The sequence below is a fragment of the Typha latifolia genome, chromosome 1 (genome assembly GCF_019914945.1).
Source record: "Typha latifolia isolate L0001 chromosome 1, TyphaL0001v2, whole genome shotgun sequence".
NCBI classification, from domain to species: domain Eukaryota; kingdom Viridiplantae; phylum Streptophyta; class Magnoliopsida; order Poales; family Typhaceae; genus Typha; species Typha latifolia.
Window position 1 is genome coordinate 5,904,410 of NC_133086.1, and position 23,167 is coordinate 5,927,576.

Below are 23,167 nucleotides of genomic sequence, written 5' to 3' on the forward strand. Positions count from 1 at the left end.
AATATTAGTTAAGTCATCCTACAGAAGACAATGTGGGGACTGAAAAGAGCTGTCATGCAGTTGGTAATGAATGTTTTAGAGATATATAAGATGAAGCTCACTTCTACTACCCCGCTGAACTGGGCTTTGCTTCATAGAGATGAAGGAGAGAAATAGAGAGAAGATGGTGAGGAAGGAATGCTGCCCGGGTGGGCTCAACAAAGGAGCTTGGACAAGTCATGAAGACAAGTTGCTGTCAGACTATATCACAGCTCATGGCCTAGGGAGATGGCGAAGTGTACCTGCGAATGCTGGTAAATATACAAGAGTTATTTTAAAACAGCAATTAATAAGATATGCCAAATGAATCTGTAAATTATAAAGAGGGAGATAGTAGGGTGAATCTACATGCAAGATATTAGATGCAAACAGAATACAGGAGGTAGAACATGCATAATTAGTAGTTATAAGTCAACTGTGAGGAGCTGCAGTGTTTCAATTAATAGGTATAAAAACACTGAAACTGGATTTTCACAACTTCCCTTCCATATCTAGAGATTCTAACTCCTTGATCTCCTTGTATAAAATGGCATGGAACTAGGGACCAATACAATGTATAGATTGACTCACAAGACTGAGTGTGTATCAGACATAAAGAGAGGAGAAAAATAAATTAGCAAGTACTTAGTGCTAAAATATAAAATATAAAAATTATTGTTTTATAACAGCTTAAGTTTTTAGAGTAGTTGATGAATTAATATGTTATCAGAGACTATACAAGTGCCCGTTGCACTGTGTACCAATATTTAATGGTGCATCTTGATATCTTAGCCTCTCTCTTATTTCTTTGCAACCTACTCCTTTACAAGTTGCTCTGCTCTTCTTGCCACCTCTCAATTCCTACCCTGCTACTCTTATTCGTTCATCACATTCACTCCCTCATGTGTGCAGCTACCAAGAGAAACAAGCATATCTGCGCAGCTTAGGTTTCTTATTTGATTATGGTATCTTAAGGCATGGCAGATACAGCAAGGCTTTTTTACAAATATTACTCTGTAATATTTATGTGTATAAAGAGAAATAGATAAAGTAATGAATGTTTGCTCTTCAACATCCATTTGAATGTGAATCCTTCTCAGTAAGGATTACAAGGTTAGTCATGGTAAGCTTATAACCTCAAACATAGCAAACGAAAATATACTTCTGAAGAACATAATCCTTAGAGAACAGTAAAGAAAATCTGCTGACAGTCTAATCAATTCAACTTTCAGGATTAAATAGGTGTGGCAAGAGTTGCAGGTTGCGATGGTTGAACTATTTAAGGCCAGACATCAAGAGGGGTAATATCACAAAAGAAGAAGAAGACCTTATTGTTAGGCTCCATAATCTACTCGGAAATAGGTACCTTTTACTGTCTTCAACATTTTGACCCTTTGTCTTTATTTTTGTGAATGTCGTAGACTACTAAAATGCCAATCTACACTTGCATGCTTGCATAACTAATAAGTTCACAACATCCAAACCAAGTAGCATTTTCATTCTTATAGCTCAAAGAAAATGAGATATTGTACAATGAACTCAAAGATAAAAGAAAGATGTGGATCAAGTTGGCTGCTAAATAATAATTTTTGGGGAAATACATAGAAGGTTAATGTTGCACACTTCAAAGATTATGTTTTTTTGTCTCAAAATTTTCGGTCTTAGGTTAAATTATATCAAAGAAGAAGTTAAAATGTGATACCCTATTTCTAATATAATATCCAGGGTATCAACCAATCTAATACTCTCAGTAAATAATGTAATGTAACAAACATAGCATGCCATCAGTTGAATTCTTTGCTTTTCTAACAACTTTGCTAGATGACTGGAATTCATATAGGCGGAAAGGAAAGACAATGGTATGCCCATCAAATAATGCACAGGGAAAACCTTGACACCTTGTAGAATGATTAGCACATTAGCCTAAGGAAGACAATACACTTGCACCTATTCAGGAGTATAAAATATTAAGAATGGTAAACTGTATCTAAGTAATTGAATTAATCTCATGAAATAAGACTTTTTAGTACATTAAATGCTAAGATAAATGGCATCAGGATTCTCATCAATCAGTCGTTATAATTATGTGTTTGTGTACTCTCAATCCCTATTATTTTCTCTCGGCGCAGATGGTCCTTAATAGCAGGAAGATTACCGGGGCGAACGGACAATGAAATAAAAAACTACTGGAATACATATCTTAGGAAGAAAGTCTTAGGAAGTCTTTCAGAATATTCGTCAAAGGATAAGAAAATACAGCCTCAAATTAGAATGGAGAGCAGAGGAAGCTCAGAAAATGTTATCCGCACCAAAGTTGTACGGTGCACCAGATCTGTCTTTGCTGATCAAGTTCCTGACTGTGCCACATCGACATTTAGTCACAACTTCCATTCAGGCTTTGACAGGCATGGTTTAGATCCTAATACAACAAACAAAAACATTGGTGGTTCTTTTAGTATGGAGATTATGCAAAACTCATTATTCCCTCAAGCTGCAAATGATAGTTTTTATGTGAGTAATGATAGCTTCCATATCAATGGTGGAGTTGCTACTTCCTTTGATGAGAGTAGTAATATTACTGAGATTTGCAATCGTGAGATTGAAGAGCGTGAGGGCCTATGCCCTCTAATTGATAACGATGTATGGGTTTCCTTAGTTCTTTCTGAGAAGATATATAACTGTTAAGATTGATCTTCAGTTTTCATAGTATAGGTCCTCAAAAAAGTAAGCAATAATCACACTGCTACATCTCTCTTGAATTTACTTTTCATCATTTCAAAATTTTCTTCAGAAATTACATAATGTTTCTCTTCAGTGACCCATGTACGTTCCCCTACTACATCTAGCATGAACTTTAGCTACCAAACTATATAATAAGATAAAATATGGATATGGTTAAAATATCAAGACCTGATAGCACTGATACTTGTGCAAGTGGAGAATTTGCAAACTAACTGGCAATAAGTAACAAACAAAATTAAAAAAGAAAAAAGAAAAAAAGAAAACGAAAAGAAAAGCATGTCTATCATTACCTCCCAAGTGCTAAGGGAAGGACTGAGGACTCTTTCAAGTGCATTCTCCGGGCAAGAAGGCAAGTTCTGTACAAGTAAATATTTTAACTAAATTATACTGATTACTAGATAGAGGAATTTTATTCAGATACATAATTTCTTTCTACTTTTATGTACTAGTGGCAAGCAAAGGATGCTTCATTGACTATCGGCTGCATGAAAGGATGTGAATTGAGCATTCTTGTGGGCAAAGAATGTGGGCTATATTTCAGATGACACTAACCAGCTTCAAGACAGAGCAATGTTTTCCTTTCCAATAGAGTCAAAGTCATCTTACGATTTCTGCACCCAGGGATGCATACATCTCTAATTTTAACTGTAGAGTGTTTTCCTTAGAGCTTCAGTCCATTAGTAACTCATAAACTGCAGATATGAATTTAAAACTACAAGTATAATCTTCTGAACAAGTCGGTGCAAGATATGTCAGAGGGCAGCAAACATGAGGGTTGGTTCCACCTAGGATGTTATCTAGATAGACAAGAAGATTGGATGGAATCACACAAAACCAACTTCAGAATCAGCACTATCATGATGAAGCACATTAATAACGAGGACTGTGGCACAGATGATCACCCAAAGGACCAGGACGTTAGATTGAAGACATTCATGTGTTTCATAATTAATATTTCTATATAATATTTGCAACTAATAAATGTCCGAATTTGCACACACACACACACACACACACACACACACACACATATATATATATATATATATATATATATATATATGCAACCTATATATACTGGAAGAACAATCATAAACATGGGGCACACTAGAGAGTTTATACATAGCGTAAAATTACACTTAGAAGTCAGAATTTCCAAATCCAAAGTATTTGATGCCTGCTATGTATATAAAAGGCTTAGATATGAAAAAAAAGACTTACAGGCTTTAGACTTCTTGAAAGTGATGAGATGAATTCATACAGTGATTTCCAGCAAGGGATGACAACAACAATAACAAAGTCTTGTGAAACTGAGAGCCTATAACTTCAATCAGCTAGACAAGACATTTTCCACTATTCAATTAATTAGAAATTTAGAGTAAAATTGAGAGAGCATAACCAAACTCCGAGGACATTGCATACATGCACTATAAATTCGACAAAAGAAATCTTAACTATGCGGTTTTATCCAGCACAAACAACAGAACAGAAGAATCAAAATAAATTACAGGAATGCCAATGAAGCATCTGACGATAAACAATTAGATTGTTAACTAACCATTAAAGAGAAGGAACACCAGAAACATGGAAACATACACTAAAATGAAAAGGAGACACCCGATACTCTACTTTAAGCATGCGAACTTAAAACAAAGTTAACAACAATTAGACGCTCGGCGGATTATCCCCTCGGGATCTATCACAAAGTTGCAGGAAACCTATTCGTGGATAACACAAAGGGGATCAGTGGATTACCACCATTTCTTGAGCATTTTGCACCTCTGATCCAGCATCGAGTCCATGTTCCGCGGATTTGACAGACAAGTCGGTCGAATCGCGAGACCGCATCGCGAAGTCAAAAAGATCGATGATAGAGCACAAGATGAGAGAGAGAGAGAGAGAGAGAGAGAGAGAGAGAGAGAGAGAGAGAGAGAGAGAGAGAGAGAGAGAGAGGATGCTAACGTGCACCGCCCGCCAAGCGGGAGGAATCGCGATTGCTGGCTTTATAGGGGGTATGGTTGAAATTTTAAACAGAATCCAAGCGCACGAACTACTACTACTACTTTAGATTTGATATTTGATTTTCGCCCATATCAATTATATATGACATGATTAATAAACTGGTTAGTTGTGTAATCCAAATAACTTATTTGCAAAAATACTAATCCCCATAACTCAGTTTATTATTTATTGGATGATTAGACTATATCACATAGTTAATTTTGACTGAAGCTAATCTTATCCAATTATCTAGAAATAAAGTAATATATACATGCTTAAGGTAGAAAGGCTTTTTTTTCCTTATAGCTGTCTATTTTTCTCTTTCATTTATGCTGGTGGAGACTAAGATGTTTTTCTTTATAATATTTTTATATGCTATTTATTTTTTGTACAGTATTTTTCTTTATTGTGCTATTAATATTATCAAGTTATAGAGCTTGTTTAAAATTTATTGTCCTATTTTCTCAGTCATTCTTTTTTTGGGGGGGAGCTTTTCCCTTAGGCCTCATTTGCTTTTTAAGTTTAGGGATTCTTTCTGAACCGGTTTAAGATATCTAAACTAGTTTACTAATCAAATATTTTTTGTATTTTTTTAATATTTAATTAAATTTATTTTTAAAAAAATTAAAACAAAAAAATAAGACTAATTAATCGAGTTCGATCGCTTAATCTCAAAACAAACAAGAACTTATATATATATATATATACAAATTTTTTTTAATAAAGCTAACAAGGAAATAAGGAATCCATTCCTTGTGTAGTTGTGATCCTGTCTGCTATAAAATAATATATTTTTTTTTATGCGTTTACTTTTTATAAAGAATATTTATATTAGAAAAGCAATACATAGGAACTTAGGAAGGAAGGAAGGGGTGGTGGTGGTATAAAGCTATTAAATATTATAGAAACATCACGGAGGACGACGTCACCGAGTATCCCTCGAGCGTTTTACTTTTACTAGAACGCCCTTGGGGCTTGGCTCGACTGCGGCCAGGAGGATATCGGAGTCCGGAGAGAGTGGGATCGATCACAAGCGAAGCAAGAAATCGGGTAGGAAAACGACTCGGATCGGCCATGAGCCTCTTTGGTCTCGGGAGGTAACGATTAGCGAACACCTTTGAATCCTTCTTCTATTTCGTCAATTCCTGCAACCTCTTCTTCGATTTCGATGCCGTCCCGATCTGGTAAAGCTTTGGAATCTTAGGTAGAATTTGGTAAGTAGCGAGAGATTGGGGGATTTGAGCTTCGATCTGGACTGAGGAGTCGGATCTATGTTGGGATCGTATGTTATCATTGGGATTTTGAATTGGGAGTAGCAAGGCCTTAGCAAAAGAAATTCCCTTTCTGGCCTTTCAGAGTAATTCTCTTCGTAAGTTAGTTTCGCAAAGAAACGTATAAAAACAGCTAAGTTTGGATAGTTACTACTAATGTTATTCTGATGAAACTTGTCAAAAGAATGCACAGGAAGACTTTAGTTAGAGACTATGAGTTAGCTTGACCATTGTAACTGTGGGTTGAGAGATGGAGATGGAAAGAACACTGGCATCTTTATGGTGTTTGATCTGTCGCTAGTTATACTCAAAGTTCATTCCTTTGTGTAAATTATGGTGGATCAACAATGTTTGTACATTTCTGCTGGCTCTTCATGCCATATTATTCATTCTATCTTTCCGTTTTCCTCCAAAGAGAAAGTATTAAAGAGCTTCATTTATCCCAGGAACCAAAAGACCTTCCGACCGAAAAAGAGCACTCCATCTGGCAGCAAGGTATGTGCCCTAGAACATATTGGTATCTATTTCACTTAAGTATAGCCATTAACTATCAAGATCATCATGGTAGTATATAGTCATTTTATTCCATTTCTTTATTTGTTAATAGTCACTTATTTGCTAATCCTGTTATTCATCATAAATTCATATGCTTTTGAAGTCTAGGTTGGTTTCACAAGAGCTTTAAATTTCAAATTGACTACCTCTGTTTTTTTGTTTCTCCTAGTAAGATGTATATGCTTTTAGACCTACCTGAATGGGTAAGAAAAGTTTGTCATCTCTACCACAGGGTGCACAACTCCGAAGACATATCGATGCTACTCTGGGAAGCGGAAACCTCAGGGAAGCAGTAAGGCTTCCCCCAGGGGAGGATTTTAATGAGTGGCTTGCTGTCAATAGTAAGTTTTCCTTTCCTTTCTCCGAAGTTCATTTTTCTCCAAGGTTCATGTGTCTCACCACATGCTACATTTACTTTTTGGCTCTTTTAAGGGATCCTGCAATTTCTTTACATTCTATGTTGAAGTTAGATGCTAGTTCTGTCCACTAGTTTAAGTGCCATTACATGTTTCTATTCCCACTTCTGGTCCTGAGGCTATTTCGTATGTGTTTTTTTCTTTCAGCTGTGGATTTCTTCAACCAGGTTAATCTGCTTTATGGTACACTAACAGAATTCTGCACAGCCGAGAACTGCCCTACCATGACTGCAGGGCCGAAGTATGCCTGATGACATGACTTATGCTGCTATTGTTGATATCCATGAAGAGTTATTATTACATTCTTAAAATTGACATTTGGTACCTCCAAAAAATTTTGAATTAACATTATGTTTATTCATGAGATATTTTCTTCGATCAAAGATTCAAAGAATTCATAACAAGGTTAAAACACTATGCTCTACAGAAGTTGCACAACAGTTTCACTTGATTCCTGGTGTTGATAAACTTCATTTATCTCTTCCATTATGAACTCAAGGTGACCGAACTTGTTTTGTCTTGTGTTGCAGATAATGGTATTTTTATACCAAGTATGGGTCTAAGTGTCTAACAAGGTCTGTTCAAAAGAACTAATTCACACCTGAAAGGTTTATATGCTCCGTATCTGAGATGAACCCTTGCTCTAATTGAACTGTAATGGAAAAAATTATGCAAACTTTGATATGTTTGTACTGCTTGCTGAAAAAGGATTATCTCATGTAGTTTTCCGTGGAATTTTCTTTGAGGTAATAAAAATGCTCTATATTTCATTTTTGTTTTGTTATTTGAGTTGTTTAAGGAGATACATTTTTGTTATTTGAGTTGTTAACTTGTTATAGGAGATTGAATTTTGTGATGATAATTGCCACATTCAAAAGTTAGTATTATGAATTTCGAAGCGAAGGAAAAAAAATTTCAGCTTTCTTTACTTTGTGGAGTCAATCAATAAGTAGCTTTGCATTTTAATACTTTCTGTTCCTTTTAATTTTATATTTGATGAATAAATGTTATCACATAACTGTATGATATAAGCTTCTGTCATAGACAGGTCATGGGATACTATAATTACCAATTTTTTTCATTGTCATTTTATTTATTTATCGTGTCGTCTTTCATTTCGATGCTTGATACTGGTACCTAATGATCTCCACTTCATCAATCATGTTCCTTTTGCCATCTCGACCTGAAAATTGCATTCAAGAAGAGTGGACAATTTTTGCAAGTTATATTGTTGTTCTAGCATGAGAGTTTACGGCATAGTAGCTGATCTTTTTTTTATTTAAAAAAAAAAACTCCTCTATCTTTACAAGATGCTGCAAGTTCATTGTTGTTCTAGCATCAGATTGAAGTTAATAGCTAGTGACATTACAATTATTTTCAGGGCAACTTGATACCTGCTGCATGAATGTAACTTGATCAATTAGAGAACATGACTTTGTGCAGGTATGAGTATAGATGGGCAGATGGTGTACAGATAAAGAAGCCCATACAAGTATCTGCACCAAAGTATGTTGAGTACTTAATGGACTGGATTGAAGTTCAGCTTGATGATGAATCCTTATTTCCTCAAAAACTTGGTAGTATTTTTTGCCACATTTTGTAGATTAAAGAATTGTCACCCATCTTTGAAGATTTACTTATCCAGCTTCTAATTTTCTTAGGAACACCATTTCCTTCGAACTTCAAAGAAGTCGTAAAGACAATTTTCAAACGATTGTTCCGTGTTTATGCCCACATATATCACTTGCATTTTCAGAAGATTGTCAGTCTGAAGGAAGAGGCACATCTAAACACCTGCTTCAAGCATTTCATTCTGTTCACATGTGTAAGTCATTATTTAGTTTTTTTTTCTTATTATTCTGCCTTCTATTTTGTTATTTCAACTGTGCTAAATTCAGAAGATACTGAGATTTAAACTTTGCCTCTACATGTATGTCATATCACAACCTTTGCATTTACTGAAATTGATGGGAGAATCTTTCGTTAATTTCTGTTGTATAAATGAGCAAAATTGAGTCATCTTGGAAAGGAATGGTAGGGGCAAGGTGTTTAGTACGTGATGGTATATACTGAGTAAGAAGAGTTTGCCATGAATGGATCCTTTAGTAGTTGGATTGACTTGATTATTTTGCAATCCAACTTGCTGTCTAAATCACTTTTTAGGTCCTCCATCTTATGTAGTGAAAACATGCAGAGTTAAAGACTCCCTTTGTGTCTTGGACTCCTTTACCAGCATTCATGCTGGTCTTCTAAGGAGAGCATATGATCTTGATCTACACGCACACACAGAATTATGGAAATGCACAAAACAAAGTGTTCATGTCTCTGATATTTATCGTGTGATTGTGGTGCAGGAGTTTGGGTTGATTGACAAGAAAGAACTTGCCCCACTTCAGGAGCTTATCGAAACTATCATTGTTCCATATTAAGAAAGAAGATGTATCTGTAGACTAATACCAACTTTCCCTGGCGAACTTTGAAAATAATTGCAGTCTACTAGTCTACTACTCAACTTTACTGTTATACTGCCATAGTTGGAATCCTTCCTATATAACATTCTAATCTCGGTATACCTTATTACTATGTGCTTGATGTATTTATGTACAAATAAGTTCTTTAAGTAAGGTCTTTAATCTTAATTCCTTAATTACAATTCTCTAGTGCTCTCGTCTTTTTACCATGATTTCCGTCTGATCACTATCTTATCTGGTAGATAACATGTACACTGTATTCATGTGTAACATCTGCAGATAAAGGTGAATTTTGCTATTTATATTTTGAGGTAAGTCAACATAATACCCAGGGACTGCTGTTAATTAACAGACATTAGAGTATAAGCTATCATATCAGATTTCTCAACAATCATAGGGTGGGTTGGTCTGTAACTTCAATTTTTCTGATGATATTAAAATAAACTGAAACTGAGAATAGGAATAATGTTGTATTCCGTTCATCAAATATTACCTGCAGGTCAGAAGTAACTCTTTTTTTAACTTTTAAGGACGTTTTAAGATATCCCAACACTTTCATGTATCCATTTCATGAGTTCCTTAAGTACGTAATTAGCCCTAAAAATATTTCAGAATATAACACGGTAATCACATATATGGATATAACGTGTAATCATAGGCGATTGAAGATGTAATGTAGCATGGGATTGCAGATATATTTGTGGGATTTGTCAACTTAAAATTAAACCAATTCGGCAGAAGTAACTCAACCTAACAACAATTTCTCCCAAAGACAAAACAGAAACCCTTAACCTAACACAACCGCAACTAATAATACCTCAGCTTACTCGAAAAAAAGAAGTTATAATACCTCAAATGTCATTTTCTGAAGCCACACTGTGACTAATGGAAACTGCAAATTGTTAGTTCTTACGTGCAAGGATGATAGCAGCCCCTCCCCTGTGAGTTCATGGGAAAAAGAACTCAACCCTCAAGTCTTCCAACAGTCCAATTTTAGACATCCTTATCATATAGAGGCCACTCCTCCAAACAATATCGCGCATATGGGGACAAAACAAGAAAACATGCTGAAAACCTATACAAACATTCAATTCGCCACAACGTGGAGGGAAGAATAGAACAACTCCTGGTGAGAAAACCAAGACCTGGAAAACCAACAAGAAAAGAAGAGAAATCCATCTTACTATGAAGAGGTCCTACAAGATATTTGGTACTTGTGATGCAAGTCTTAGCTGCAACTCTTTGATCTTTGAGGAAAGCTCCACTTTCTGCTCCTTGTAGCTCTGAAGCAAGAAATCTTTTCCTTCAATCACTTCCTTCAGCTCACCAACTTCCCTTCTCAACATCTCCACTCTCTCACAATCTCCTTTCCTCTTCTCCACCCCAACACAGTGCAACTCAAGATCATCAACACTATCAGGATATCCATTCACCTGGCCATTCATAGCTTCTGAATGCCAATTTCTTGTTGTCATGAGCTTCTCCGGAGTGAGTGTCTCCGCCACACAATGATCTGCAAGAATTTTCCTCAATTGTTGGATCTGTCTCTCAGAATCAAACAAATCTCTGTTAGCTGAATCAAGCTGTGACTGCAGATTGGCCGACTGAGTTACTTGAATGCTCAGAGAATTTTGAAGGTCTCTGATCTGGGTTTGCATCTCCATAATCATCTCATCGCGTCTTTTAAGCTGCTGTCGTAGCTTCAGTATCACCTCTCTTTTGCTATAGATATCAGATCCAGATTCTGAGACACAAGGAGAGTCTGAACTGTTTGAGTAGTGCAACGGCTTCCGAGGTAGTTCAAGCCTGTCTGGTGATAATGTCCACATCACACCATTTTCTTTATTTGATCCTGATCCTGGGACCTTAACAAGAGGAAGCGTAGGATCTGCTTCTTTTAAGACAGGGCTTGTAGGTGCCTCCTTGATATCTACTCCGCCTCCTGCGATCTCTGTACACAAGATTAACAATTAAGCAGTGGCATATACTTTGTCATGAAATGCTTATACAGGTACATCCTTGGGTAGATGTTTGACAATAAAAAGCAGGAACTAGAGATTCAATCCATATTCTTACTTGATACTTCAATGCTTATGAAGTATAATGTCTTTCTATAAAATTAAGCAGGGTCTTAACAAAAGTCAACACTTACCAATTTCTTTTTGATCCTTAAATTGCTTTTCAAATTTGTTATATGTATTGCATCATTACATGTTTTTCCTGTGGGTCAAATTTTGTAGCCTTACCCATACACCAGTTTATTGCATTAACTACTAAGAACTACACCTTTAAGGTTATCCATACATCACCACCACCTTTCAGCATATGACTTCAGTCTTATGACATGAGATATGAATTGCAAACTCCCAGGCTACTCATTAGTTATGATAAGTGAATTAGGACCACCAATATCACCACTAAAAACTTGCACACAAGGGTGAAAAACCTCTCAATTACATGAAAAAGATAATTGCAAAGAATTATGACTTAGTAGTTTTTCAATAGAGGGAAATGGCAGAAACTAGAATATCAAAATGAAATTGAGGAACTGGGACAGAGATGAGTATTGCCTATACACGGTAGTATATGACTATAACCTTTGAAAAGAACACATATCCAGAATAGAAGTTACTCCGGCATACCCTTCACCATAGCCTTGCAAAGCCAAAATATTTCCATCAATCTACTGTTACTAATCAGTAATCACCTTAATGACACTAGAAGAGACACAATCTAACATGTGAGGAAATATATATCTCTATCTCTTTGTACACAGCAAAACTAGCACATTTCAATTGTTAACCATCCCACCTGGAAATATGGATTATGGACATAAATCTTTGTAAGTCATAATAGGAAATTAATATTATAGACATCATTTTGAATTTCTTGTAAAAGAACATCTTAAATTTAACAAAATGCACCTGAAAGGCAATAGTAACAGCTGTTATCATCCACAGTGAAGTGATAGAGATTTGAATGCAACTGGCATGCTCCAGGCCTCCTTTTGCCCATACATTTTCCATTTCCTGAGGATCATAGAAAGAGCTAAATAAAGGATCAAGGAAAAAATCAATTAGTTGACAACTGAGAAGTCTTGGACCTTTGATGGCATTATCATGTCGCTTTATCTCAAAGGTTTGTTTCAGCTTGCATACAAGCCTAATTGAAAGTGTACTCAGTAGGGCACCTCCTGCAACAAGAATCCAGTTTGGTCCCTCCCCTTGAACATGCTTTATTTTTCCAGATCTTTGTATAGGTCCATTTGTTTTAGAGCTCATCTTAAGTCTTAAAAAGGTGTTGGAGGGAAGTAACACTTGGAGCTTGACCTACAAAGACATCCATCATGATAGGATAAGAACATAGTTTTGCTTAACAGCTACTGGAAAGCAAGAAAAAGGATTTTCAAGTAAATCTTAAATATTTGCCTTCACATAATATAAAAACATTTTAACAGGTTTAGAAGAGAGATAGAGATGTAGAACACAGGAGTCCAGTAGTTAAAACAGATGGCTCTATGCCTCTACATGAAGATTAGTTGTATTAGTGATTTACAAGTCTTCAGCAGTTTATACAGTCTCATTGTTTGAAATCTTAGAAAAGTCTTATTTTAACTCACATCTTCATGCAAGGCTCTCCAAATCTCTATAAGGCTCAAAATTGAGGCTTTGGAAGGTGAGTGAGCATCGCATGTCCCGAAGCTCATTGAAGGACAGCAAATAATAACTCTAGTAAGCAGTCTGTCACATGCATAAATTTCTAAAAGTTACGCCCAAGTTGCGGTCTGGTCTAAACATAACTTTTTATAAGAAAGGCTCATATTTCTTCATGTGTATGTATTGGGGCACCCAGCTTTCCAAGCATCAATAGGTAAGGATAAAGGGCTTCTGGCCCTCCCTTTCCTTAATCGAGCACAAGACAAACAAATTGATCTGACAAACTCTTTTAAATTAAAGGCCATTGTAGATACTTATCATTGAAGTTATTCAACTTCTACGACTGAATGTAAATCTCATCTTAGCCCATTGCAACCCATCCAACAAGGCACAACCTGAATATCAAACAACAATAGTCCTAACTTGACAATTTAGTTATTGAGCAGTATGAAGCAGTCTGAGTAATGACATGAGAAATTACCAATTAACCAAATTTCACCTCATCAAATTAGAGAAATCAAATTTAGTTACAACATATATGAAGGCACATCTTTTGGAGTTGACAAAAGGAAATGCGGAGCCAGAAGAAGATGCTTACTTATCAGAAACAACTAATCTCTAAGGAACTCAAGGAAGAGCACAAATCATCCTCTCCTTTTTATCTATCAAGGATTGTAAAACATCTTAACTTATGATCTAACTGTTGACCCAGCTGAAACGGTCTGACCATGAGATAGGAAATTACTTCTACGAGATTTTCTCACATCAAATTAGGGGAATCAAGATAGACGATACATTTATGAGTCTGATCATTTTCAACAATCATACGATTCACATATTGGTATAAGTTAATGCAGGAGTCTACAAATATAAGGATTGACATTGACATTAGAAGTCCAAAATATAGGATAAGAATGGAGAACGATGAAAGTGACAGATGGAAACTAACCTCTTGCACCAATTACATATCCTTATTTTGGGGAATTGCCTAGAATGCAATCATCAAAATTATAAGTTATCTGCTCGTTCAAAATCCTAATAGATAAACAAGAAAGGTACTGTTTCATCACTGCTCCAAAATGAAAACATATACAAATAGACTGAGAAGCTGACATCAGATATGTCAGTCAAAAATTAAATCTGTACACAACCCACACTAGTTTTTCAAAGATCATCAATCCCAAGGAAGAACAATGACAGTAGAATTAGGAGAGCTGGAGTGAATGTATAATTAGCTAATATGAACAAGGGGGAAGCACAATCCTGGAAGTCATAAATCCTACAACCATTGCCATGGATCGAGTCCAATGGACTAAGAGTACCTTTCCCCACTTCCCGTTGCCAAATTTACACTCAACTCATCATTTCTAGCCTCGAAAGCATTACAACGCATAAAAAATCCAATAACTTAACCCTAGACTCCTAAACCAATGAACACCGGAAAGAGAGAGAGAGAGAGAGATCGCAAAAAGTCCGCCACATTCGTCTCATCGTTTCACGAATCTCTGATCATTCTCAGCAATTCAGGAACCCTAAAACCCAAAGCGCGAGGACCGAAACAAACCCTATAAACTCCAGAACCCACGATGGGATCGAAAGAAGACTGACCTCATTCAACAGAAACCGGCGATGGCATTTGGATCTCTCTCCCCCTCCCTCCTCCCCCGATTCGCTTCTCGAAGGCTCGACTCCTCCTTTTGCTACCGATTTCTTTCTCTCTTTTTTTATCCTCCTTTAAATTTTGGTTTCTTTTTCTTTCCCTTTCGCTTTTTCTTTGTAATTTTTTGTAGCTTTAATCTCTCGCTCTCGGGATGGAATTGGAGGGTGTGGGTGCGAAGGCGATGGAAATGGCGGCTTCGCGTGCGGGGATTTCGAAAGGGAGGACGAGGAGGAAGAGGTCGCATAGGGAGAGTGCGCTGTCAGCGTTCCCCGTGCCCTAGCTGTCAGGCCCTGGACCGAGCTGCCTTGCGGACGTCCGCATAAACATTTCTTATGCGTACATGCCCTGGACATATTTTCTCCATTAGATTTGTGGCATTAGGAATTTTGAATAATATTTAGAAAAAAAAAACAAAAATATTTATAGAAGATTCATCTCATGTTTGGTATAAAGTAAATATATTGGATAAAATTTAGGATGAATATAGTTAGACTATAGTTGTCCTATCTCTTACTGAGAGTTTCCTTTCAGGTAGATTTTACACTGTAGTAAGTACTGTGCTGGTAGTTTCAATTGGGTGAGAGATTTTAAAAGTGTCTTTATTTTTTCTAAATGTACTTTATTGGTGCAAAATGCAGTTGCAATAGTTTTTAAATATGATACATTCTATGCACTGGTAGAAGATCTGTCATCTTATTGAATGATCTGGACCAACACTTCATTTGGAGTTAACAATTTGCGATAGATCTGAGATTCTTCCAAGGATGTTTTCATATTGAACAAATAATTATCGCGAGAAATTTAGCAGCAGAATATAACCTATAAGCTTGTTTAAAAGCAAATTTTGACTAAAAGATACCATGCACAAATAAAGAGTAAGCAATGTGCTATGCACTTCTTTGTTGTTTATATGCAGATGTATTGAAATTCCAAAGTCTGAACATCCCACTAGAGAAGCATAACTTGTAACAGCATTCACAGATAGATGTTCTTTGACTTTTAATAGAAAAATCACAATGTCAACCATTACAAAGTTGTTGAGAACTTTTATGTACAATCTGCTGCATCTGGTGACTAGCAATTTGTATTTAATTGCCAGATCTGTTGACGAAATCAAGCCTAATGCATCTCTTATTACCACATCAGTAACAACTAATTTCAAGTAGATACTCAGTAGTATGCAACATTAGAAATCTGAAGACATGATAAAAGTGACAATGAAATCTCAGTTACTAATATACCCTTTAAGCCAAGAAGTAGATAATATCTCATCCAAATTCTCCACTAACTTAGTTCTTCAGAAAGGAAAAGTAACATGTTACAGCATGTAGACTGCTTCAAAATAGCTCCCTGTTACTCGCAAATTGTCATCGACTCCCTATATGGATGTAATTTACAATTGTCAGAGTTAGCTAGAAATAACTTAGAGAAGCCAGAAGAATGCTCCTTGAAAAGAGAGTTCCTCAATTATGTCGATCATTCCATGTATGAAAAAGAATTCCCTTGCCACCTTGTGGATTAAACAGATGGAAGAATGTCAAGGGCAACTTCCTTAAGTGATGGCATTTCTTCTTGCTGATGCACACATATGTAGTTACCTCGTACTTTTCTCAAGACCTGCCAAGGGCCAGGGTAAGACCTGCAAAATAATCAAATTATGGTATCTGGACATATTAATATATCAAGATTCATGTAAAACATCAACACACAGCGTTTCGCTGATCAGAAGATATCCAATAACTTCAGAAATATAAAAAGCATTCACAATCTAATAGTGAAACTGCTTAGAGGGCTTAAAATACTCCATCATAAATAAACATACTTTGTAAAGGAATAAAATTAGAACCTGAAAAGTGTTCCTCCGTTTCGCCCTTTAAAGTTGTGAACATAATAAACCGTCTCAATCTTGGGAAGGAAGGATTTGGAAAGTGCACCCAGCTTAGGATAGAAGAAAGGTGGATAATCTTTGCTCGTCAAAGTAAACAATGTGATACAAGTCCATGTTACTAAATCTCAGAGGATCTTGGTGAGAAGATTTTTTTTTACTTGCCTGATTTCCAGACATAGGGCAAACATACTTTCTTTTCTCCTATGTGGTGAAAGTTGATGTTACTTTGATCTAGTTTTTCTCCAATTATTCTTACTTGCCTGATTTCCAGACACAGGGCAAATCTACCTTCTTTTCTCCTATGTGGTGAAAGTTGATGTAACTTTGAGCTAGTTTTTCTCCAATTTTGTAGGAGAATAGTTTAAAAGCTTCAGCAATCAAATTGTTATAATATTGGAGAATCTTTGGCATGACTAATAGCCTTTTCATCATTTCCATCCATTTGGATTTGGCTATTACCCTAATGATTAGGATAGTTTTATCTTGCAATAGTAAACACTTGCAAGCTGTAAAGTCCATAAATCAAGCTAATGATAGAGTAGTGATATGAAAGGAAAAGAAACCTGAAGGCTGAAGTTCATTTATAGATCCCGGTACTGACACGTGCAGAATTAAAGGCTCTTTCCAAGGATTACCATGTGGGTGGAGCTGAGAACATGTTCAACTCAATCTAGTTATAAGAGATCTAGAATGCATAGTTATCTACAGTGAGTGATCCCCCCACCCCAAAAAAAACATCTTAACCTTCCTCTGTTTGAACTCTAATTAAGCTAGCTCTTTTGAGGTCACCAATTATGTAATACAATGGAATAGGCAGTTGCATGAAGCATTCATTATCTTGAACATAGTGTAAAGAAAGGATACATCCACTTCGTATCCTATCTAGTTCTCCATTGAATATAATTAGCTTTCTATCTGTATCCACGACTGCTTCTTTATAAAGCTCTTCCACCACAAGCATTTCTGTGAAACATCATTATGGATCACTTGTACATTGAACTTCATAGAAAAGAAAAAGATCTCAAAATAATAGGTGAAGAAATTTACCGTTAACATTGAAATACGGATAAGCAACTAGGAAAATTTCATCTTCTGGCTTCACACGATCTGCCATTCTGATCTTGGTTACAAAACCAAAATCTTCAAACAATGATGGCTTTGTCAGATAGTCTAGCTTTACTGAAGATCCTCCAAAGACCGATTGTCTTGCAAAATCCACCTCATTTGCTTCTGGGAAGAACTATCATATGTAGAAAAAGAAATTAAGTTTATATAGTCAATAATGAAAGCTTGCATTGAGACATAGGTGAATAAGAATCTCTTGATGAAAACATAAGAATCAAATATGTTCAGTGATCTTCCAACAATTTGTTTAAAAGAAAAAACTAGAAGAACTTAAGAAAACCAAAGCAGGTAAATAACTTTCAGTGCAGAAATATACAACTCGATTCTGTGACTTATGTCATTGTTCTTTCAGCTCTATGTAGTTCATCTATTGAGAATTTCCTTTATTTGTTTATTAAATGCATATTAACTGCTTGGCAGCAATGAAGGAACTTACTATGCGGGTTCGTGTAGCCTTCTCCGGAGCTATGAAACGATCACAAAATCCTCTAATCAGAAGCATGCTTTCTGTCATCTCAATCCCTCCCTCGCCATCGCCTATCACGAAGATTGATAGTGAGTGATCAATTCAAATTCATGAGGAATTCTAAAATGGAATTCTGGAGAAGACATGAGAGTGATAAGAACCTGGCACAGATTCTAGGCCGGCAGTTGGGAATTCAATTTCCTGCACGAGATAATTCATCACAAACTTGAGTGGCAGTAGAGGCAACATGGCCGCATTGCTAATTATTTACAGGATAATTATTATCGACTCACCAACAACTGCTTGCCGTCATTCAAAGCAAATTCAGTTGCTTCTTTTGTCTGCAATCACTACAACTACGCCTAATTAGACAACCATTTTATCAATTCAAACTCTTCTCTCACAGTATACCCAAAAAATACATATTAAACTCATTAAAAAGCCGTCTTTTTTCTTGCTTAGTTAATTACCTGTTGCAGAAGCTCGAAGTAATCACTGGGGAATCTCACATCAACTCTGGGAGTGATGCTACTGTCTCCGGAAACTGCGAAGATGCCAAAACGAATTCTTGCCATCCTTTTCGTTGCAAAAGAGTTCATCTTGCAGGATTGATCTCGCATGCAAATGGAAGGAGGAGTTCTTCCCAATTTGGAGACCTGCCTTGGCATGCAAAAATACCATCACGTCTTACGTTATTGAGTTGAGAGAAATAATTAAGCAATTGAATTAAGTTGGAATACTTTACCTTCTTATGGAAGGAAGAGATGGAAGCAAATGGAGTCCCAGAGATGGTGCAGGATTCGGAAATTGCCATCCTCAACGTCTCCCAACTCCCACAAACAGAGAGAGAGAGAGAGAGAGAGAGAGAGAGAGAGAGCTTATCCACCGTTGTTCGTGTGGTTTCTATGCGATTGGTGGGAAAGAAGCGATCGAGCCCACTAATTAATTGGTCGAACGCAAAGACCAGCTTCCAAAAGTCAACTCTTTTTTCCCCTTTTGGGTTCTTTTTGTCACCACTATTCGTTTTAACCTTAAACTCCTCCTTTTTTTTACATACTGCTTCTCTGGTCATAAATATTGCATAAAATCAGCTACATAAGAATGTTCTCCATTTTTCACTATAATGTCCTCTTTCCTTCCCACCTCTGCAATATTTCATTTTTAGAGTAGTACTATAAAGAAATAGAATACTCTGGGAATATCCTTATGGATGAAGTGGTATTTTTTTTGTTGCAAAAGGCTAGTATTCTCCAATGAGCATGAATTTGCATTTGCTATGGACTCACAATAAAAATTTATAGGGTTGAGCTAAGCCTCCAAGTGGTTTTTAAAATTGCCCAACCTATCTGGGTAGCTTCTCCAACTGACTATGCTAAATCACCAGCACTACTTGCAAATCATTTGCAAAATGTTTCATAATTGCCTTCTTGTTGACATGCAGATCAAGTAGTCTCTTCTATTGTGGCGGAAATATTATCTACTTCCTGACAAATCTCCTCAATTAGAGGATGAGTATTATCATTTGATGAGAAGAAAAACATTTCCCCCTTGAGCTCAATCCAGCTGCATCCTGTCTCTTTCTTCACACCAGAGACCTTCATGAATGATCTAATTCTTGCTGCATTGTGCCACATTTCTTTTGCAGCATAAATATTTGACAGAACTATATACATTCCTCCATCAGGAAGTTGATCATGCAAGACCTTTCTTGCCGCAAGTTCTCCAAGTTGCAAATTGTCATGAATTTTACATGCACTCAGTAGGGTTTCCCAAGCAGTGGTTTGGAGATCTGTCGGGATTTTGTCGGTGAAATCATGAGCCTGACTGATAAATCCTGATCTCCCTAGGAGATCAACCATGCATGAATAATGTTCAGATTTTGGAATCAACTTAAAATCTTCTTGCATACTTTTGAAGTATCTGCATCCTTCATCTACAAAACCTTTATGAGCACAAGCAATCAAGAGGCTCGTAAACGTTGCATGGTCTGGACTGAATCCCGCTTGAGTCATTGTAGCAAAAAGTCTAAAAGCTTCTGTTGCCAACCCATGGTACGCACATGTTGAGATCATGGCATTCCATGTGATCGTATCTGGCTTCATGATGCACTGGAATACTTGGGCAGCATCACTAATCAAGCCACATTTCGAGTACATGGATAATAATGTGCTCATCACACGTGTATCGTGCTCATAACCAGTTCTAATTGCATAGAGGTGCAACATTCTTCCCCAGGCAAGAGCAGCAAGAGATGCACAGACCGAAATTACAACACTCAATGTAGTTTGGTCAGGCTTAAAACCTTCTCCAATCATCTCCGGAAACAAAACTAAAGCTTCATGACCTTCACATCCACATATCAATGTGTTCCATGATGTCTCACTTCTTCGTGGCATTTCCCTGAACCAGCAATGTGCATTCACCATATCACCTTGTTGGACATAACCCTGCAAAATTGTATTCCAAGATACAATATCTCTTTCTGGCATCTCAAAGAACAACCTCAAAGCATCATCCAACATCCCATTCTGAACAAAGCCACCCATCATAGTGTTCCATGTAATGGCGTCACGGTCAGGCATCTCATTAAATACTTTCCATGCCGCTCCAATGTCTTTATTTTGCAAATAACCATGCATAACTGTTGTCCAGGAGATAGTGTCCTTCTCTGGCATCTCATCAAACAAGCACTTTGCAAGTTCCATCTTCCCAGCTCGAGCATAGCATGTCAGCATAACATTACACGAAACAATGTCTCGCTGAACCATGCGTCCAAATAATTCTTCTGCATCTTTTAAACAACCTATTTCGGCATACCCCGACAACAAAGCATTGTGAAGAGAAATCGATCGCAAAGAGGCTCGATCAAAAAGAGCCCTTGCTTCAGCAACAAGTTTATTCTTGAGATATCCAGAAATCATAATTGACCACGATACACTATTCTTTGTGGGCATCTCATCAAACAACTCCCGCGCTTTTGAAATCATTCCATTTCGTAAATAACCAGATACCATCGAATTCCAACAAGCAACATTCCTTTCAGAAATCTTATTGAACAAATGTCGAGCTTCCTCTATTCTTCCACATTTCGCGTAGCCAGTCAAGAGCGCTGTCCATGAGACCACATTCCTTACAGGCATTGAATCAAACGTCTTCTGTGCTTCTGCAATCCAACCATTGTTAATAAAACCCGAGACCATACAATTCCAAGTGACCACATTCCTGTGAGGCATTTGCTCAAACAATTTGCGTGCATTCTCCACTTCACCGTTCTTAAAGCAGCTAGTGATGGCGGAGTTCCACCAAAATATGTCATGCTTTCTAGGTATCGTCTCACATACGTAACCATGGCTTTGAGATGGATGGGTTGAAGAAAGATAACGAGAAAATAATAGAATTGTATTCAAGGAGACATGCTTCGCTTTCCTACGGAATGAAAGCATTAAGAAGCATGAAATTAACCTCTCATGTCTGGGAGAGAAGTCGGCACCGATCTCTATTCGAGTCGATATAAAGTGCCTAAATTACGTTTTACCCCCCGAACTGTTGACTTATATCATATTATCATATACAACCTCGAAGAATAATAACAGTATACAATCTATCCTACGAATTATCTAAACCATTGCAATCTTGTTATAACTACAATCAGCTGGTTATTAGTTAGGTTGCAAATAATGAAAAAAAATATAGGTAGGGTAAAATTTTATTTTGGAAAAAAATTAATTTTACTCCATAAACTTTATTTTATATTACTATTACCCTTAAACTTTAAACTAACAATAAATAACGTTAATGGAGATAATAACATGACTTAAATAACTCAACTTTTTATGGTTTAGTGATACCAAACAGAAATTCAAGAGGGTAAAATATTTTTGTTTTGTATCAGTATCACAGGAACCGAGCCGGGACGATCGGCGCGCATGTTAATTAAATTGCATAGTATTCTTTATTTATAAATGTGTACCTTTTTTTAGCCTAAAACTCATAAGAAATTTAGCACTTATATATCATATTAATATTTTTCAAATATTCAAGATGATACTATTTATTTCTCTTTGTTTTCTATCATCATAATACTAATTTTAGAGTCAATTTTTATTCACTTCTCTTTATAAATTTAAATAAATTAATATATGATAATAAAGTACTCTTTGAACTAAATTAATTTCACCATTAATTCATCATTAATAATATGTGGTCTCCATTTAAAAATTAGCTCAAAGTTAATAAATATTTACGTCAAATACATAATATTTCTAATATTAAAGCCCATCAGTTTTAAACCAGTGTGATATAAAAAAAATAAAAATTTAGGAGGCTTAAATATGTTTTGTCCAAAGTGGAAAGTTAAAACATATTTAACAGTGGTCACTTATCACTAACCAGTGTAAATTTTTAACATAAAAAAAAGTACCAATAAATCTGCACTGACTAACAAGATTAGGAATGAAGTTGGTCTTTAGTTTTCTTGATAAAGTGTTATCTTATTCACAAGTAATCCCTTTTACAGAAGAACCAAACGGCCACTAGAAGTCTCCACTTAAATAATTTATTCACACACCAATGACTGATATTAACGATAATATCCTCCTAACTAAGCTTGTTAATTATAAAATAGTATCAAATTGGTGGTCAACCTAGTTAGCGAACAGAAGGACTAGTACATGAACACTACCAACCAAATTCTGTGGATTGTAATTGTAATGTAATTTATTTATATTTTTTAGTCATATAAGTGATATCGGGTTCTATTAAGTTGAGAAAAGACTTAGCCTCTCTTTGAAGGCTGCTAAAAAATTCTTCATATTAATAAGTTCTTAAGTTTTCCACCCACACGTGGATAAATCCAGCAGTCATGGAGAGTTGGCTACGTACCAAACTACCACCAACGT

General features: G+C 36.2%; 5 protein-coding genes across 9 annotated transcripts; 2 read left to right on the forward strand and 3 right to left on the reverse strand.

Moving 5' to 3' along the window:
* Positions 1–125: 125 nt before the first annotated feature.
* Positions 126–2,703, forward strand: LOC140802010 (transcription factor MYB1-like). The gene is made up of 3 exons (XM_073157420.1): positions 126–293; positions 1,251–1,380; positions 2,148–2,703. The coding sequence occupies exons 1-3, from the start codon at positions 140–142 to the stop codon at positions 2,701–2,703; spliced, it is 840 nt and encodes a 279-aa protein (XP_073013521.1). The 5' UTR covers positions 126–139.
* A 2,933-nt stretch (positions 2,704–5,636) lies between these two features.
* On the forward strand, positions 5,637–9,656 carry LOC140785896 (MOB kinase activator-like 1A). The gene is made up of 7 exons (XM_073133991.1): positions 5,637–5,858; positions 6,479–6,527; positions 6,820–6,928; positions 7,151–7,244; positions 8,447–8,580; positions 8,665–8,828; positions 9,358–9,656. The coding sequence occupies exons 1-7, from the start codon at positions 5,836–5,838 to the stop codon at positions 9,430–9,432; spliced, it is 648 nt and encodes a 215-aa protein (XP_072990092.1). The 5' UTR covers positions 5,637–5,835; the 3' UTR covers positions 9,433–9,656.
* Positions 9,657–10,451: 795 nt separating this feature from the next.
* On the reverse strand, positions 10,452–15,117 carry LOC140785881 (uncharacterized). 2 transcript variants are annotated; one of them, XM_073133969.1, is made up of 4 exons: positions 14,739–15,117; positions 12,578–12,803; positions 12,399–12,503; positions 10,452–11,425 (listed from the first exon to the last, which is right to left on the reverse strand). In XM_073133969.1, exons 2-4 carry the CDS (start codon positions 12,753–12,755, stop codon positions 10,671–10,673), a joined length of 1,038 nt encoding a protein of 345 aa, XP_072990070.1. In that variant the 5' UTR covers positions 12,756–12,803; positions 14,739–15,117; the 3' UTR covers positions 10,452–10,670. The 2 variants fall into 2 exon arrangements, with proteins under 2 accessions (XP_072990070.1, XP_072990079.1); XM_073133978.1 differs by lacking the exon at positions 14,739–15,117 and adding an exon at positions 14,080–14,165.
* Positions 15,118–15,993: 876 nt separating this feature from the next.
* LOC140784448 (protein LPA3) lies at positions 15,994–19,627 on the reverse strand. 4 transcript variants are annotated; one of them, XM_073131982.1, is made up of 10 exons: positions 19,015–19,627; positions 18,740–18,925; positions 18,563–18,610; positions 18,431–18,470; positions 18,240–18,340; positions 17,726–17,918; positions 17,543–17,641; positions 16,637–16,754; positions 16,301–16,429; positions 15,994–16,168 (listed from the first exon to the last, which is right to left on the reverse strand). In XM_073131982.1, the coding sequence occupies exons 1-9, from the start codon at positions 19,339–19,341 to the stop codon at positions 16,309–16,311; spliced, it is 1,233 nt and encodes a 410-aa protein (XP_072988083.1). In that variant the 5' UTR covers positions 19,342–19,627; the 3' UTR covers positions 15,994–16,168; positions 16,301–16,308. The 4 variants fall into 4 exon arrangements, 3 of the variants coding, with proteins under 3 accessions (XP_072988083.1, XP_072988002.1, XP_072988161.1); XM_073131901.1 differs by having other exon boundaries at positions 15,994–16,429; XR_012108299.1 differs by lacking the exons at positions 16,637–16,754; positions 17,543–17,641.
* Positions 19,628–19,669: 42 nt separating this feature from the next.
* LOC140784370 (uncharacterized) lies at positions 19,670–21,730 on the reverse strand. Its single transcript, XM_073131784.1, has one exon. The coding sequence runs from the start codon at positions 21,710–21,712 to the stop codon at positions 19,712–19,714; it is 2,001 nt and encodes a 666-aa protein (XP_072987885.1). The 5' UTR covers positions 21,713–21,730; the 3' UTR covers positions 19,670–19,711.
* Positions 21,731–23,167: the final 1,437 nt, after the last annotated feature.